The sequence below is a fragment of the Capsella rubella genome, unplaced genomic scaffold, assembly GCF_000375325.1.
Source record: "Capsella rubella cultivar Monte Gargano unplaced genomic scaffold, Caprub1_0 scaffold_6, whole genome shotgun sequence".
Classification (NCBI taxonomy): Eukaryota; Viridiplantae; Streptophyta; class Magnoliopsida; order Brassicales; family Brassicaceae; genus Capsella; species Capsella rubella.
Window position 1 is genome coordinate 8,430,783 of NW_006238918.1, and position 18,239 is coordinate 8,449,021.

Genomic DNA, 18,239 nt, shown 5'->3' on the forward strand with positions numbered 1-18,239 from the left:
ACTAAAAGTTCAAATATATATCTTCCCTTTCACAAAAATATATATATATATATATATATATATATACTTGAAATTTTATATCTATTAAATAAATATTATCCTTTTATATGTTTAATGTAACTTTTAAATTAATTTCCTAATTTATTCTGAATTCAAAACTAGCATATATTATAAAATATTAATTGAAGTCATTAATCCCTTACTAAATATAGAAATATACATATATAGTTTAATGTTTTTTTTTTTGGTGTTACGATCTTTAAGTTCCAAGGATAAAATAGGACCGGGGATATTAGAACTTAGAAGGACGATGCGTGAATCATCCTGAAAGACATCGATATTTCCCGATGGTCTTCACTGCGAAGCTCTCCATGCTAAAGGAATATTTATAATAGTTTTTCCCAAACTATTGTAAATAATTTATTTTTTCTTGATTAATAAATTTAACATTTCAAAAAATTTATATATTATTCATGAAAAGAACAAACTATATAAGATTACACAAGAATAAGGTCAAAAGAACCTTTAAAATGGAAACTTAACAATACAGAAAATAGTATATGGTATATCTCAATATTAACATGTATATTCTTATAATAATAAATTTATCAATAAAGAATCAGTTACTTAATTTTTACAATTGAATAGTTTTTTTGCCAACCAAACGAGCTTAGGTCATCTGTAATGCAGACCACCAGTTCTTGACACTCTCAAACAGATCCAACGGCATTGGTTTCTCTGATCTCTGAAGAAAATGTTTGAACCATTTGGCTGAATTTTTAGCATACCGTTTAAGACCATCTGCATAGTCAACGTAGTAAAGACCGAACCTAGTTGCATATCCATGTTCCCATTCGAAATTATCCAACAACGACCATGTGAAATAGCCTCTCACGTCACACCCATCCTCACTGCATATTTGTATACGTTACGTTAAATCTTTTATATTCCATGACTATATTTATCAATCATAAATATGGTAATCAGTTTTTTTCTAATTCAAAGATAGTGAAAATTTCTTACGTGATCGCTTTCTGAAGTTCTTGGAGATGTTTTTGGTGGTAGTTTATTCTCTTTGTATCTTCTAAAATCTCTTCACGTGTCACTTCTCCATTGTCGTAGTCATCGAAACCTATATATACATTTTCAAATTATAATTAACTTTTACCAAACAAAAAGAAAGGATGAACTGAAGATTGTGTGTTTTAATGTGTTCTTACCATTTTCAGTGATGTAAATAGGTGGATTATTGTATTTATTTTTAATATAATTAAGAATCTTTCGTAAGCCTTCCGGATATGACCAGAGAACTTTGCTTTCATCCTGAAATGGAAGGAAAGTTGAAGAAAAGATGGTTAGAATAAAGTTTAAAATAAAGTTTATAAACTTGAAAGAATCATTTATGTGATTTAAAGTTCGTACCGATTCTGATGAGATGTTGTCGCCGCTACGATTTGTCACTATAAAAGAAAAAAAGGTGATAAATGTAAGGGCATTAGTTATCAGTTTATTAGTATTTTACTTAACAAGAAAACTAGAGAGCCAAATAAATCTGTTTTATGAGAACATACTTTTGTATTGAAGGTGTTGATCGGTCGTGAACCGAGGCCTTGAAAGATCGACGTGAAGATCATGGGCGACAAATCGAGCAGTGTAGTAATTTACTCCGATGAAATCAAATGAATTTTTAAGCATCATAGATTGCTCTTTGGTGAAAGAAGGCAATCTATTTCCAGCATTTGTCTTAATCGACTCTGGATAGTCTCCAAACACTAAAGGGCTGAGATGCCTATATATATATAGTTGTAAGATAATCAAGATTAGAAATATATAGTGAATTGAAAACATGAAATAAGTTAAATAGATGAAAACTTACCACCCGGTATTGAAAGCAAGAGCTCGTTCAACTGCTTCTTTATCAGCATTGGAATCAATGTCATATGGCTCGAACCAATATGGAGATAGCACTATGCCTATCTTAGCATCTTGTGAAATCTGTTTCACAATTACAGTTAATAAGTAAAAATGAAGCTAAAGTATCTATATTTTAGATAAACATTGCTTTATCTTATGTACCTTGTCACAATTCCTGAATTCTTCAACGGCGGCAGCATGAGCAAGAAGAAGGTGGTGAGACACTAAATAAGGCTCCGAGCCTGAATCACCAGCTACACACAAACTGTTTACCCATTTTGAACATCGACCCATTGCCTTATTGCCTGCGTCATAACCCGCAACGCTATAAACATATGGCTCGTTGAACGTTGTCCACATATTGACCTTGTCTCCGAACTCCTCGAAACAAAATCTGGCGTAGTTTCTGAAATCATCTCTGTATAATGTCACACAACAACAAAATATGTCAACGGCCAATTTTTATACTTATATCATATGTAACGTTATGTATGTAACTAAGCTTTTGACTTACATGATTCGAGGACTTAAAAAGCTACCATACTCATCATCAAGTGCTTGAGGAATATCCCAATGATAAATTGTTATAAAAGGTTTTATACCTGCATGCATGTATGTTAGGTCGGATGAGAAAAACTCCAAACACAAAGCTATAAGCTATAGTTCTAAATTTATAGCACATGATTCTAACCGTTCTCGATAAGTTCATTGATTAGATTCTTGTAGAATTGAACCCCTTCTTTATTCACCCCATCACTTAGCTTTCCACCTGAAATTTTATTATATTCGAAAAGGTTAATAAAGCATATTACAAAAAAAGGTAAAGAGAGATTGTGTTATAGTTTCTAAGAATACTTACTTGGTAATATTCTTGACCAGGACAGGGAAAATCTGAAACTATCCATATTCATTTCCTTTACTAGCTTGATGTCGTCCTGCTCATTTTGTCCAATAATTACATAATTAGTATAAGTTTTTGCATTAAGAAAGTTTTGTTCCACTGAAATATATACTAACGTAACCAAATGTATAAGTTATTGCATGCACAAACCTTATAACGATGATAAAAGTCAACAGCAATATCTCCATTGTCCATGTTCGTCCTTTCTGGGAATTCATGTGTGAACTTGTCCCATATGCTCTGAGTCCTCCCTCCTTCTTCTACTGCACCTTCATACTGCATTACATATCCATATACATCAATACGGTTTTAACTAATAACTACACTATATAATTAGCTACATTAATACACAACAAACGAACCTGATAAGCAGAAGTAGCAACGCCAAAATCGAAATGAGGAGGAAAGCTATAACGATTTAGAGGAGTAGTCGTAGGAGATCTAAAAGATCTAATTCCCTCTGCAGCATCCCATGATGCTACACATAGTGTGATCACTACTAGTGAAATTAGCTTAATAGCCATTTTCTTGTACGTTGTTAATTAGCTAATTAACACAAAATTTTAGTTTGTACTTTTGTTTGAGTGTGAGATGATAGTTAGAGAAGATTGTGAGAAATGGTAATGCATACATCTTCTCTTATATAGATTGGAGACACGCGTACCAAATTTTGTTAACTATGGGAATCTTAACAATAGTTTTATAGTATAACTATTAAACAAATCATATTTTGACTGAACCGGGTTGCCTTTTAATGACTTTTGTTTTATTAATTGTGTGACTCAACAAATTTTAGACCGGAATGATTCAAACTGTTATTCCCGTCTTGTATTTTACACTTTTATAAGATAAGACCAATTACAGCATATCGCGTTAAGACAACATTAATCAAGACTAGCCAATATTGTTATGTGTTTCGAAACTCTAGGTCGCTCAAACTAGAAAACATGTAAGAGATCCATAAATAAAACAGTATTCTTGAAGTTTTTTGGTAGAAAGTTTAACTTAAAGATAAAACATAGAAATGCCATAAACTAAAGAAAAAAACCAATACAGTACACTGAAGATATCATTTTTCGAATGGCTGTAATTATTTAAGATGACGTAAAAGAAAATTGTTACGCAAAAAATCCAGCAATTCTTAATTAACTGAATTTAGCCAAAACTTGTGCCATTTATTAACGATAATGCACATGCATGGTCGTCGGATAGAAGAAAGTAATTAGTCAATATTAAATAATCATGGATCCCAAATTCAATACACGGTCGTCAAATAGACCAAAGAAGAAAGTCAAAAAAAAATTATCAGTTGTGATCTATGTGGGCTGACGGCATTTTTTTTCTATGTCAGTTATCTTGATTAACTGAAAAATATTTATTTAGGTAAACTTTTATATTGAATGTATTGTTTATATCATCAAAAAGAAAGGTGTAAACCATATTGCACTAAAATATCTGTTTTACACCGCTTATTTGATATATTTACATCCATCATTTATGTAAATGATTTTGAAATAGGAAATATTGTGTATCGGCTGCAATAAATTATGATAAATGTTAATATCATAAAATGTAATGTTAAATTTGCATCAAGTAATACAAATGAAATTAAGTTAGCCAATATTAAATAAGTGATATATATCATATACAATGGATTAAGGTCAACAAGTCTCCTACTTTCCATGCAAGGTTGTCATTAAGATAGTCAAATATATTATGATCAATTCTGATAGGCTGACGGCACATATAAATTTGTTAATATCATTAATCTATCGACTGAATAAAAATAATTATCTAAAATTCTAAATCAGCAAACGAACAATGATTTTATATCCTATTTCATGAAATAGGCCTATACGGGCCTCCTGGATCTTGAAAAATGCTTGTGGACTAAACAGGCCCGTGAGGGTGATGATGAACATCCTTTGGAAAAAAATGAGAAGTCCAAGTTATAAGGAGTTGTGTATATAGTGGACGGACATAGAAACCCACATGAGACTGACATGCAGGAAAAGAAAACTAGAGTTTGTACGACTAGTGAAGAAAAAGGAAATAAGCCGAAGAGATGAAAACTACATTGATAAGATAAGCTAATTCGCAAAATACTCGGCCAAAGAATAAGAGGGGAAACAAAGAGCATTTACGCGAAAACGCTGAGAAAGAGAAAAAACAATTTAAGTCAGCACACACAAAAGGATTGCTTGGCTAAGGTAGCAAAGTAACTAACTAAAAAGGGTTCATTTTTTTTTTGGAATCTAGAGTACGATTCGTTTTTTGAAGAGAAACATTGTTGAAGAAGGTACATCAAATAGGAATCATATAACTCTATTCATCTTCTAAATCTAGGTGAATGCTTAAGTGATGCAAAAGTTTGGGATGAACACAATGATGGCATGGGTGAAAATCTTCACTTATGTTGGGTGTTAGTGATGGAAGTGTGGTTAAATACGAACTACAAGAAAGCTTGATATAGTTTCTATATATATAAACAAAAAGAACATGTGTTCTTTTCTACAAGTAGCATATAGTACACATCACTATTAACATATATACTCATGACTCATCCCAAAAACTTCATCAATGTGATAAAAATAAAGAATTAGCTACTTCTCAAAAAAAAAAACGCAATTAATCTCCAAATGAGCTTAGATCATCTGTAACGCAGCCCACCAATTCTTGACTCTCTCAAACACAACCATCGACAATGGCTTCTCGGATCTCTGAAGATATTGTTTGAACCATTTGGCTGAGTTCTTAGCAATTCTTTTTAGACCATCTGAATAGTCAACATAGTACAACCCGTATCTCGTTGCATATCCATGTTCCCATTCAAAATTGTCCATCAACGACCATGTGAAATAGCCTCTCACGTCACACCCATCCTCACTGTATTCATAAGATTTAATTAATTTATTATCCCAAGAATTATATTAGTAAATCAAATTTTATTCAGGAGATCAAGGACAAAATCTCTTACGTGATCGCTTTCTGGAGTTGTTGAAGATGTTTTTGGTGGTAATTTATTCTGTTTGTATCTTCTAGTATCTCTTCACGTGTAACTATTCCATCTTCATAGTCATCAAAACCTATACATTCCACACGTTGTTACTCTTTAATTATACAAAAATAACACATGAATAAATGATTAATAATTAATTAATAAAAATGATGTCCAAGATTGTTTTTCTAACGTTTTCTTACCGTTTTCAGTAATGTAAATAGTTGGATTGTTGAATTTGTTTTTCATATAGTTAAGAATCTTTCGTAAGCCTTGCGGATATGACCAGAGAAGTTTCGAGCTATCCTGAAATTAAAAGAGAAAAGGTTTAATTTATATGTTTAATATACAAATTAAATATAAAGTTCTGCGATATTAATTAATTAAGGGTCGTACCGATTCTGATGAGATGTAATCGCCGGTACGATTTTTCACTGATGGAAAAAAAGAAGTGATAAAATGTAAAGTCATTAGCTGTAGGTTCATGAATATTTCAATCTTTTTATAAAGTGATCAAATATTTTTATGGGTACTTACATTTGTATTGGAGGTGTTGGTCAGTTTTGAACCGAGGACGTGAAAGATCGACGTGAAAATCATGAGCGACGAACCGTGTTGTATAATAATTTATTCCGATAAAATCAAATGAATTTTTCACCATCATAGATTGTTCTTTGGTGAAAGAAGGCAATCTATTTCCAGCTATTGTCTTCATCGTTTTGGGATAGTCTCCAAAAACTAAAGGGCTGAGATGCCTAAAGTACATAATTGTTAAGATAAACAAGTTAGAGAAAAACAAAGACAAATTAGAAAATCATTTGTTATGTTTGGACTTGGATTACAAAGATGACAACTTACCAATCAGTATTGAAAGCAAGAGCTCGCTCAACAGCTTCTTTATCAGCATTAGAATCAATATCATATGGCTCGAACCAATAAGGAGACAAAACTATGCCTATCTTAGCATCTTTGGAAATCTGTTTCACAAATATAATAAAATCAAAATGTTAAATTTTTAATTCTGGTCAAACTCGTTTTGATATAATCATAGGAAGACATAATCATATTTTCTTTACCTTGTCACATTTTCTGAACTCTTCAACGGCAGCAGCGTGAGCAAGAAGAAGGTGGTGAGATACTAAATAAGGCTCTGTACCTGAATCACCAGCTACACACAAACTGTTTACCCATTTTGAACATCGACCGATTGCTTTATTGCCCGCGTCATAACCCGCAACACTATAAACATATGGCTCATTGAACGTTGTCCACAAATGGACCTTGTCTCCAAATTCTTGGAAACAAAATCTGGCATAGTTTCTAAAATCATCTCTGGAAAAAAAAAAAAGTTATGTAAGAGCAATATTCTAAAGTTATACATGGTAAATATATCATGTGTGAATTTTAACTTACATGATTCGAGGACTTAAAAAGCTACCATACTCATCATCAAGAGCTTGAGGGATATCCCAATGATAGATTGTTATAAAAGGTTTTATACCTGCATGTATGTTTAAGAATATAGTGTGATCAGAAACATTGCAAACATAAAACTTAACTAATCACTTTAAATCAAAGAGTTGATGTGTAAACTATTAAGATTCTGACCATTCATGATAAGTTCATCAATAAGGTTCTTGTAGAATTGTACCCCTTCTTGATTTACTCCACCACTTAGCTTTCCACCTGAAAATTAAAATCTGGAAACGGTAAAGAAAAAAACTTTTTTTTTTCGAAAAAGGCTATAAAAAAAAACAGTTGTACGTGTGATAGATTCCAAAATGATTGTAGTAAGATCTAAAATAATTTTACTTACTTGGTAATATTCTTGACCAGGATAGAGAAAATCTGAAAATATCCATATTCATTTCCTTGATAAGTTTGATGTCTTCCTGTTCATTTTACCATTTAAAATTAATATAAGTTGTTGCAAGAAGAAATTTATTAAAAAAGATATAACTATTAACTTATTTAAAGCATATGAAGATACTGTCTCCCCCACCTATTTTTTAAAGATGATATTTTAAACTGAATCACGTTTCAAAATGACCAAAAAAATACTGAAAATACATAGTCATGCATGCACGAACCTTGTAACGATGATAGAAGTCTACAGCAACATCTCCATTGTCCATGCTTGTCCTTTCTGAAAAATATAACAATTTTACGTATAGAAATTAGACACGTACGTTGGAAAGTATAATTTCTTTATACATATACATATATATGATGTATACAAATAAAAAAAGTAGTGAACCTTACCTGGGTATGCATGTGTAAATTTATCCCATATGCTTGGAGTCCTCCCTCCTTCTTTTGCTGCACCTTCATACTGTTTACCATAACATCGAAACATGAGTACACTTGTACGTTAGAATAAAAAACATGATCAGTACATTACAACACAAACCTGATAAGCAGAAGAAGCAACACCAAAATCGAAATGAGGAGGAAAGCTATAACGATTTAGAGGAGGAGTACTCGTGGGAAATCTAAAAGATCTTCCCTCTGCAGCATCCAATGATGCTACTACACATAGTGTGATTACTACTAGTGCAATTAGGGTACTTGCCATTTTCTTGAACGTTATAAATAAGTTTAAGAAAGAAAAAAAAGTTTAAGACTTTTGAGATATGTAAGTAAGAGTCTTTAGAGAGCTCTGAGAAGTTTCAATGAATCAACTTCGTCTTATATAGACAGAGAGGTCGTAGCTAGGGCACACGCGTCCTTTAATTTTTGTTAATCATTAAAATAATTATAGTCTTGATAACTATATAATAATCATAGTCTTGACTGAACCGGTTGGCTTTTGATGACTTTGTGATTAATTTAATTGGATGATTAAAAATCGTGACTCCCGTGAGTCGTCGTGACTAAACAAACTTAATTAGACTGAAATGATTCAAACTGTGATATTCGCATCTTGTTTTTTGCGCTTTAGTACATGATTGATTATTTTAAACTTATATACCAACTACAACATATCGCGTTAAGTCCGTAATTAAACACAATAACAAGTACGTTTTGAAAAAATATAATTACTCAACGGACACAACATCAGCCAAAGCTGAAGAATATCTTATTTTTTTAAGACTCACTAATGTGGTCTGTTAGGAAAAAAGGTCTTGGTCGCTCGAATAAAACGTGTACAAGATCTGTCAGCATAACAAAAATAAGAATAAAAGAAGTGATGATATATTAGCTAATTAAGCATATAGAATCCCAGAAGATCGTCTTTTTGTCTTTTTATAATTATGTTCCCATTGTAATAACTAATAAGTCAAGCTGTACATTGTGATTTTTTTGTTAATAATTATAACAATGGAGATTGAGTCTTTTTAACATAACTAACAAAAACAAATTCTATTATAAATGTTTCATATGGAAGACTGTGGTTACTTATCGTGACATTTTAGTTGATATATATATATATATATATATATATATATATATATATATATATATATATTTCTCTTATAACCAAATACTTTTTGTTTTTGACAACAAACCAACCAAATACTTTCTTGTAAGAAAAACAATTTCAATTACTAAATGTCTCAAAGAATTGCATCTCTTTTATCAATAATTTTTAATAAAAATTTTTAAACACACATTTAACTCAAAGATGATTCATATTACCATATAGACCTAAATTGAATCATAGGTCGTTTACAACAACAAAATGTACACGAAAGAAATTTACAGAACTTCTTTGGGACATTGGTCATTATGATTCTTGAAATTGACAGAAACTCTTAATATATAACTGTTGAAAATGGAGGTTCGAAGTAGGAATGATACATCGATATTTCTGGTTTAAGAGTTGGTTACTGATTAGTCAGTTCAAAGAAGTTATTAATAGTATAGTGGAATGTGTATAAGGGAAATAGTCAATAAGCATGCAAAAGTCTCTGATGCTGCCTCCTCCTTCAGGGAATCGTATGACGTTTTCTCGCGGAACATCTACGCAAGACTTGGAGTTTTTTTTTTTTACTCGGGACAAGCCAATTCTGAACACTGCATCGCGAATATATATTTTTCTCTGGTGTATCATTGAGTTTGTTAACAAGTCTCATTTCTTGGGTAACCACATGCTTTGGAGGCTTTAAAGACTTATTATTTCCTAATCTTACAAATCATTAAGAGATCTTTTTTTTTGTTTTTATTCTAACTTTTGCGTTATTCGATATCATTTTCTAATCATAATTCACTTGTATTATTGATTCAAACATGTTTAACCATACTTAAAGTTTTAACAACACGAGTTGTAGAAAGGCCAATATATTTTGGTGATATACATAGCGCTAAGTTACTCGTTTTCAAATTTTTTATATGCACCATTATTTGTCAACACTACTTTCATAATTCATTGTGCTTTATATAAATAATGTATTCGCATTAATAATCACATATCTATTACTCGATTGTTTTGTTTACGTTTCAATTAAAAATCCATAGCTATTGGAATACAAACCAATATCCCACATCGGAAAATTAGAAAGAGAAGTTTCTAATATATAAGTCAAATCACACTCCAATTAGTATGAAGTCTTTTGGGAAAGAGCCCAATAAATCCGTGCGAGCTTGAGTTATAGGCCCAAAGCGAACAGTATCATACTAATGGAAAGTTGACTTGGACTTATAGAATCCAACAATTGGTATAAGAGCCTAGGTCAAGATTGTGGACCTAGGGGAATGAATATTGGTTTGAGGGGGAGTATTGGAATACAAACCAATATCCCACATCGGAAGATTAGAAAGAGAAGTTTCTAATATATAAGTCAAGTCCAACTCCAATTAGTATGAGGCCTTTTGGGAAGGCCTTTTGGGAAGGAGCCCAATAAATCCGTGCGGGCTTGAGTTATATGCCCAAAGCGAACAGTATTATACTAATGGAAAGTTGACTTGTACTTATAGAATCCAACAATAGCAAGGCATGAAAAATATATAACCTTTGCTTGTTCAAAAAATAAAAGAAAAATATATAACCTTCTGTTTAGTAGGTGTGACTGACCATAGAAATAAATCAATTTAAATGAAGAGATCAAAACGCAAGATATGTGTGATGGGACAACAACTCTAGGATGACACATACAGTGTAAAGAGAAGATGATGAAGGATAATTGTTTAAATCGTGTGTCTCACAATAATTAAATCACATGGACAAAACGCTGTTGAAAACTTTTGTTTTTCTTCTTCCTTTTGTTTTCTTCTCGTATGGCTTATTAAGAAACCGAATAGTTTTCGAATTTCAATAATAAGCACAAAATCGAGTCGCAATATAAAATATAAACATATTTAAAGGAGTATTGTTTTAGTATATAGTATTTGAAAGTTAATAGTAACGATACCAAATATTTTACTAATAAAATACTTTTAGTTTAAAAAATTTCACATAAACAAAAATTACTTAGTCCATCAATAAATGTGCCTTCCTCAAAAACATTTATTTAATAATTAAAACGAAAAATAAATTTAATAAAGCTTTGTACTACTGAGAGTATTGACCCTTTAATTTAAAAAATCGAAAGAGAAAATAATTAAGCAAATCCGCCAAAATCTACACATACTATTTACAGTCATTATTAACGCTAATGATTCAAATATAAACGCTGGTCAAATAGAGAAAAACAATAGTCAACATATAAAAAGTAACTATCAACTAAAACAAAAGAAGTAATTAGTGATTCATGCTCATGCTCATTATTAAAATTATCATATTTGTGACTAGGATGTTCGCTGGCTAAACTCGCATTTTCCATGCGTTGAAATGAATATAATAATTAGTGAAATATTATATTCAGTCGTTGACAGGTTCCGACACATGCATCTTATTTTGGTAATATGAATTGACTGAAGATTTTAGTTTAATATATATATTGAATATTATCATTTATATTTTTAATTAAGAAAATTAGTAGGTATTGGTGTAATGTACTTTCCTATTAGAGAAAATATATAAAAAAAATTCTGAATAAAAAAAATATACTTTTATCTGTCAATATTTTTCTTGAGTCAAAGTTTCCATCAATATACATATACGCATGTACAGTATATTCTTTGCCGCGTCTCTCCTTCTGGTCTTATTTTACTTCTGTTGATTATTTATGTATACATAAAATTTGTATACAACAATGTCTGTTTATTTAAATGAACAGAGGAAGAAAAAAAAAACAAAAGATGAACAAATATTTCTGTATATCATCAGAATGAATCAGTAAACACAGTTTTTTATAAGTTAATATAGAGAATCGCAAGACATATAAATATAAAGATACGTGTAATCAATTAGCAGAAGAGTTAATGACATGATTGAAATCCATGAACGTGTGGGATATAATTATGTATGATATCCCAATATATTTATATATATACTACTAAAAACAAGAGATGAGATCTTTTAACTTCACACTGTATATTGATCACATATAATATAGTTTCTCACAAATCAAGAAAAAAAATCACAATATAGTACAATAACAATAATTAATGTAATTTTTCGTTGTTTGTGAATAGCATGCATCATGTGGATTTTAGATACGAATGGTGATATGCTGACATCACAAGCCACGCAAAATGGCTTCTTACAAGAAAATTAAGAAAAAAAAAAGAAACATATACATGGACATGTAATCGTAATACATTTATGCATTTGGGCCTCCTTTTAATTTGGTCACCTCATCAAAGTCCCAAGAAGGCAAGAAGCAACACTACGTTATCTATCTTGTTTCCTTTGCTGGTTAATTATACATTTGTAAACAAGATTGTTTATATGACCAGCTATGGCAAAACACAGTTGTATATATTATCTACAAGAGAACTCCATAATTACGACCGCGACAATGTTTTTTCTTTGTTGTTGTTGTTGTTGAACTGAAGATGACATCTTAAATGATTAATACAACAGTCTAAGTCATTACGTAGCCAGCTCAACGTTGTGGCTAAATTTGATTTTACCGGAGAATAGCTAACTCTACGTGACGAAAAAAACCCCCTACTATATATGTACGTAACGTAGGTATATATCATTCTGGAGATTTCTATATGGAAAATATTATAAAATTTCACTAGAAAATTAGTAGTGAGATTGAAAGTTGAATTGATCATTATGATTAGATACACCATTTCGTTTTCTTAGAAATATTCATTACACTTATTTATATATAATATACCAATCCAAACAAATCCCGAACATTAACAAGATGAACCAAAGGAATTAAAAAAAGACCAAACTATTATCATTCATATCTATAAATAAAGTTGATATCTTCATTTGAACCATACAACAAACTTATCCCTATCCTAGGAAAATTAAAATAGATAGTTTTTCAACAAATGTATAAAGAGGGTAATTTTTTTTTCCGTCATTCTTGTTACAATGAGTAAACTGTAAACACGTCCATAAGCCATCATTTTCTGTGAAAGTAAGTGAATAAAAAACATCATGGGGTCAATGTGTTGTCATGATTTAGCCCAAAGAAAGAGTGTAGTACATATAATATATACCTCAAGTTTTCAAAAGTATTCTTGATGCAAAGACATTGTAAAATAATGAAAAATGTTTATCAAGATACCTTTATCAAATACATTACTGATAGATCTAAAAATAATTAAGTAAACCCAAATATTTGAAAAAAGAGAAATGCATGGATTCAAATCTTGGAAAAAGTTTTGAAAAAACAAAAAAAAAAAACTAGAAATGGAAAGTGGACGTTTACCTTTTTTTCAGGTGATCGAGAGGGCGTAAATAAATAGCAATTAAGTTTTCACTCTGAACGATTATACAAAAACTATTAAGAGGGATATATATATGTTATATTACCATCTAAGTTTTGACCTTTTACTACAATTATTACATATGAATTTTCTTGATTTACCGGAAGAATGCATCGCCGTTATGATATCATTCACCAGCCCCTACGACGCCTGTCGTATCTCAACTGTCTCTAGATTACTCCGCACCGCCGCGGATTCTAACACAGCTTGGGAAAGGTTTCTCCCCTCAGATTCTCGTATGTATATGGATCATTCTTTATCTACGTTTTCAAACAAGCAGCTCTTCTTTCGTCTATGTGAATCTCCTCTTCTCATCGACGATGGAAGAAAGGTAATGTTTTCACATTATAACATGTTCTTTTTGTTTGTCATCAAATATGCGTTACTCGCGTTTGAACTCGGATTTGGACTCAACGTAGATATGGCTATGCTACCATGTTTTATTTTTATGTATGGATTCTAGAGTTTTGTTTGAGAAGAATGTTATATGGATGATGCATGCAATATATTGTTTGAACAAAATATTTAAAGTTTTGTTTTAAAATTTTGTATGTAGAGCTTTTGGATGGAGAAAAGAAGGGGGAAGAAATGTTGGATGTTATCTGCAAGGAAACTAGAAATTACTTGGGTTGATAGTCCTGAATTTTGGATATGGATTTCGACTCCGGACTCGAGGTTAGTTTGTTTCGTCTCCATTGTTTGCTTCTTGTAATCCAAAGATTTAGTGTTGATTTCGATTAGTTTTGTATAACAGGTTCGAGGAAGTGGCAGGACTTCTAGCAGTGTGTTGGTTTGAAATCCGAGGCAAGATAAGCACATCCTTTCTTTCCAAAGACACCGTTTATGGAGCTTACCTTGTTTTCAAAGAACAAGAAATGAGAGCCTTTGGATTTAAGTCTCTGCCTTTGGAGGTAAGCTTTCGATCCACGAGAACCGATGTTTATAGCGAAAGAAGAGTGTTTCTTGAGTCGGGAATGCAAGAGGCTAGAGAAGATGGGTGGTTAGAGATTGAACTCGGTGAATATTATGTTGGTTTTGATGAGGAGGAGCTCGAAATGAGCATCTTGGAGACAAGAGATGGCGGTTGGAAAGGCGGAATTATCGTTCAAGGGATCGAGATTAGGCCAAAACAAGTGTTGTGATTCAGTAACAACTTTTCCAAGTGAATTATAGTTTTTGTTGTGTAATATAAGAATAGTAAGTGTATGCAATGTATATAGGACACATACATTAATTCGTCTTCTCAAATCACTGTAATAATTAATCGTTGCATAGTCATATATGATGCAACAATTTTTTCAAAAGAAGTATATGTTACACATCCTCTTAAGCTCCTCTAAACATTTGTTAGATAATAGGAAAAACGAAGTCCAAAAATAAACAGTGATTTACATACGTACCGCAAAAATAGAAGTCTACTTGTAACCATTGGAGTCAAAATGTTTAAGGTAGAACATCACATTAGGTAAAGGTAAAATCCCATCTCCTTTGGGTTGAGTGTCGATGGTTTGCTAGCTTGTCTTCCCATCTAATGATTGTCTTCAACAAATTGTCCATAACATCCTTAAACACATTGCCTAGATTTATCTTGTCTTGGGATAAATTGATCATATACGCTACAAGATTTTTTTATCACTAAGAAAAAAAGAGTTATGGATTAGTTAATAGCCAACAAATCCATTCGCCATTGTACCTTCTTTGGTTGAATTGTGTTTATCCCTTTTCAAATTCGTTTGATTCGTAGCTGAAGTGTTATCATTTTTCTAAGAATGGTCAAGCAAACATGTTGATGTAATCCAATTATATACTGTTTTCGGATTAAACCGTAAATGATGAAATATGTTCATTTCTGCATCCCAAGAAACGTGAAAGAAAAGTAAGATTAAATGATCCCATAAATTTGTATGTACGATCAAGAAACAAGTCACATCAATTGCGTAAACCTCATATTTTTGTACGAGGTGTCATACCAATCGAACACACAATTATTTTCTAAAACCAAAAAAATAATTCATAATTACTATAAAATTGTGAATCCGTGAAATGATCGTCCATCTATTTATAACTAACAATAAATACAAATTTAGCAAAGATGAGGTCAATGACAATTTGAGTGACAAGTAAGACGAAAGTGCTTTCCAATCTCCTTTCAATCACACTTCTTGTTTTCTTTTTTTTTTGGATAATATGGAAGTCCTCTATAGATTATTATTTTTTGAAGTTGCATTTATGAAAAAAACAATTCTCTAAATTAGACTACAAATTATGGTTTTAGAAAAAAAAAATTACAACAACTATAATTATTCCTAGAAATCTGAATGTAAAAGCGGATTTTTTGGCATGCATACCTCGTTCCAGTACGCATATGATTAAGTTTGTAAACAATTGTCCATCGAGTTGGCTCATTTGAGTCAGCTTTTAGTTTATCTGATGACAAATATATATATATATATATATATAATTTGCATTCTAAGTGGAAGAATATAGTGTTGGAGGATCAAATCAAGCAGAAATGTTTTTACATAAACAAGATGTCGATATGTTATTAGTGATGAATTCAAAAAGGTTTGAAATAAGCCCATGATCGCAAGCTTCTGATCACCACATGATGATACACATGCTCGAAGGTAAAATAACAAATATGGCTCAGTACACTGCTTTTCAAGAGTGTTAACATTTGTCAGTTCGTAACACAAAGCCATTCCATTGTTTCTACGTCTGAATCATTTCTTCTTAAATGAACATGTGATTCGGTCCCGTTCCCATCATGTCGGTCTCATTTTTCACAAAATACAAAACCCCAATTCTTTATTCTTTAATAAAACGATATAACAAATAGTAAAAATATTATCACTTTTTTTTGTTTTTTTTTTTTTAATGGGGAATCCTGTTGACAATAAGACAAGAGGATTCAAGACACACACAATTATAGTTGTTAATCTCTCAATATCCTAAAAGAATACCATTTGAGTTTGCGTGAAGACTATTACTGAACATCGTACACACTTTTTTTTTCTTTTAATTTACCTTTTTATATAAGATGCTTGAAAATTTTCAATTATCTAACAAAAGAAAGAAAAAAAACGAAATGACTGAAAATATTTATTTGAAAGAAAAAAAAAACGAAAATATCCAGTTTTGTTGGTTTTTTTATTTTAACGTGATGACATTTATTATTGTATAGATTGTATACATATCCACAATGTTATTGCGTTATATGTCATCAATGATATATGAATAAACTCTCCTTTCTATTGTTTTACATTCTTTACCGTTTCAAATTTCTTATGATTATTTAGTAGCAAAAAGACTTAACAAAACCAACTCCGATCCCAAAATAAATAGAAAATTCCAATTTAATAACACAAGCATCATCCGTAATTTACAGTGAAGACGAAGAAACTTCGAAAAATCTCTTTAGTCTATTCCAAAAAATTAAAAATAAAATAAATCAGAAATTCAAGAGAAAAGCGGCGTAGTTTGGAGCTCGTGAGGATGAGTTATCGTTACGAGGCAAGGGAGAGTCAGCTCTGGTGGTGGGAGCTCTGACGCTACGGCGGCGACTTGTCGGTGGTAGAGGGAGGAGTGTGGCGGTGATGCGAGTGAGCGCCGCCGTGTATTCTTCAAGCAACTCAGCGGCTATGGCAACTGTTATCATGACGTACGTTTTGATGATGATGATTTTGCTTTGACGTGTATCAAGAAAATTCTCTAAACCTTTTTTTTTATTTATGATCTTTTTTGTAATTTGCTTGCAAGACAGGACAATGTGGTTACCTTTTCAGATATGGTGTCTTTTTTATAGATAAGAGTCTTGGCTTTGAAGCTAGTGGCCATAACTTTTTGGTAGGTTCTGGTCATAAATTATTTTAGCCGTCAGATCTACCGACTTAACTGATTTTAGTAATATTATTATTCTTGGGAGTTCTTTTTTTATCATATAAATTTTATTTTATTTTAGATTTTACTAGCAGTGATATTTTATAAATATTTTAAATAAAATATATGAGCCAAAACATAGTAAAGTTTATACACATTGTAAACAAACTTGACCGTATAGGATCGTTAACAGTGTTTTTGTTGGGTTAACAAAAGAAAAAAAAAGATGAAGCATCGTTAGAATGTAGTTGATCTTCATTATCATATGATTAATCTTAAATAACGTAACTGTTAATTTTATTTATTAAACTGTTTACTGTTATGACAATTTTAGTGAAATATATTATACACTGAATTGTAAAACTAAATAGAGATGGTGGGATGGGATGTAACAAGTGCTATTTTAATAAAACTGATTTTATTGAATCTACGACGATGTTTCATTAAATATGTGATAGAAATGGTGGGATATGGGCAAGATCGTTCGAAATATGAATTATGGTGATTTTATTAGAGCTAGCTGAGTGGGCAAGAAGTAGCTAGGGGAGACTAACGCCAGAAGAGTCTGAATGTGATGCCATGATTTGGACAATGCAATCAATGTGGACAACCCAATATAGTAGAAAATGTCTGATCAAAGCTTCTGAAAATTGTCAGATTCCTATATAGAAAAAAAGAAGATAGATGTTGCCTTATGAGGTTTAATCTAAAACTCCTTAACTAATCCTACCCAAAAAAAAAAAAAGCTTTGATGTACGCTAAACCATTCGG

At 31.4% G+C, this 18,239-nt stretch overlaps 4 protein-coding genes across 6 annotated transcripts; 1 reads left to right on the forward strand and 3 right to left on the reverse strand.

The window, feature by feature from the left end:
* Positions 1-624: 624 nt before the first annotated feature.
* LOC17881306 (beta-glucosidase 32) lies at positions 625-3,339 on the reverse strand. The gene is made up of 12 exons (XM_006289663.2): positions 3,178-3,339; positions 2,966-3,091; positions 2,774-2,849; positions 2,606-2,683; positions 2,429-2,516; positions 2,077-2,332; positions 1,877-1,995; positions 1,572-1,789; positions 1,423-1,460; positions 1,221-1,323; positions 1,024-1,132; positions 625-911 (listed from the first exon to the last, which is right to left on the reverse strand). The coding sequence occupies exons 1-12, from the start codon at positions 3,337-3,339 to the stop codon at positions 671-673; spliced, it is 1,614 nt and encodes a 537-aa protein (XP_006289725.2). The 3' UTR covers positions 625-670.
* A 1,944-nt stretch (positions 3,340-5,283) lies between these two features.
* On the reverse strand, positions 5,284-8,388 carry LOC17882079 (beta-glucosidase 32). Of its 2 annotated transcripts, XM_006289034.2 has the most exons (13): positions 8,224-8,388; positions 8,076-8,145; positions 7,904-7,959; positions 7,630-7,705; positions 7,422-7,499; positions 7,227-7,314; positions 6,890-7,145; positions 6,672-6,790; positions 6,351-6,568; positions 6,210-6,247; positions 6,017-6,119; positions 5,793-5,901; positions 5,284-5,701 (listed from the first exon to the last, which is right to left on the reverse strand). In XM_006289034.2, exons 1-13 carry the CDS (start codon positions 8,386-8,388, stop codon positions 5,461-5,463), a joined length of 1,617 nt encoding a protein of 538 aa, XP_006289096.1. In that variant the 3' UTR covers positions 5,284-5,460. The 2 variants fall into 2 exon arrangements, 1 of the variants encoding a protein (XP_006289096.1); XR_002833367.1 differs by lacking the exon at positions 5,284-5,701 and having other exon boundaries at positions 5,817-5,901; positions 6,017-6,114.
* A 5,283-nt stretch (positions 8,389-13,671) lies between these two features.
* Positions 13,672-14,731, forward strand: LOC17884160 (putative F-box protein PP2-B12). Of its 2 annotated transcripts, XM_023781865.1 has the most exons (4): positions 13,672-13,920; positions 14,146-14,264; positions 14,344-14,402; positions 14,571-14,731. In XM_023781865.1, exons 1-4 carry the CDS (start codon positions 13,672-13,674, stop codon positions 14,729-14,731), a joined length of 588 nt encoding a protein of 195 aa, XP_023637633.1. The 2 variants fall into 2 exon arrangements, with proteins under 2 accessions (XP_023637633.1, XP_006289125.1); XM_006289063.1 differs by having other exon boundaries at positions 14,344-14,731.
* Positions 14,732-16,821: 2,090 nt separating this feature from the next.
* LOC17884289 lies at positions 16,822-17,356 on the reverse strand. The gene has a single exon (XM_006288952.2). The coding sequence runs from the start codon at positions 17,245-17,247 to the stop codon at positions 17,041-17,043; it is 207 nt and encodes a 68-aa protein (XP_006289014.1). The 5' UTR covers positions 17,248-17,356; the 3' UTR covers positions 16,822-17,040.
* Positions 17,357-18,239: the final 883 nt, after the last annotated feature.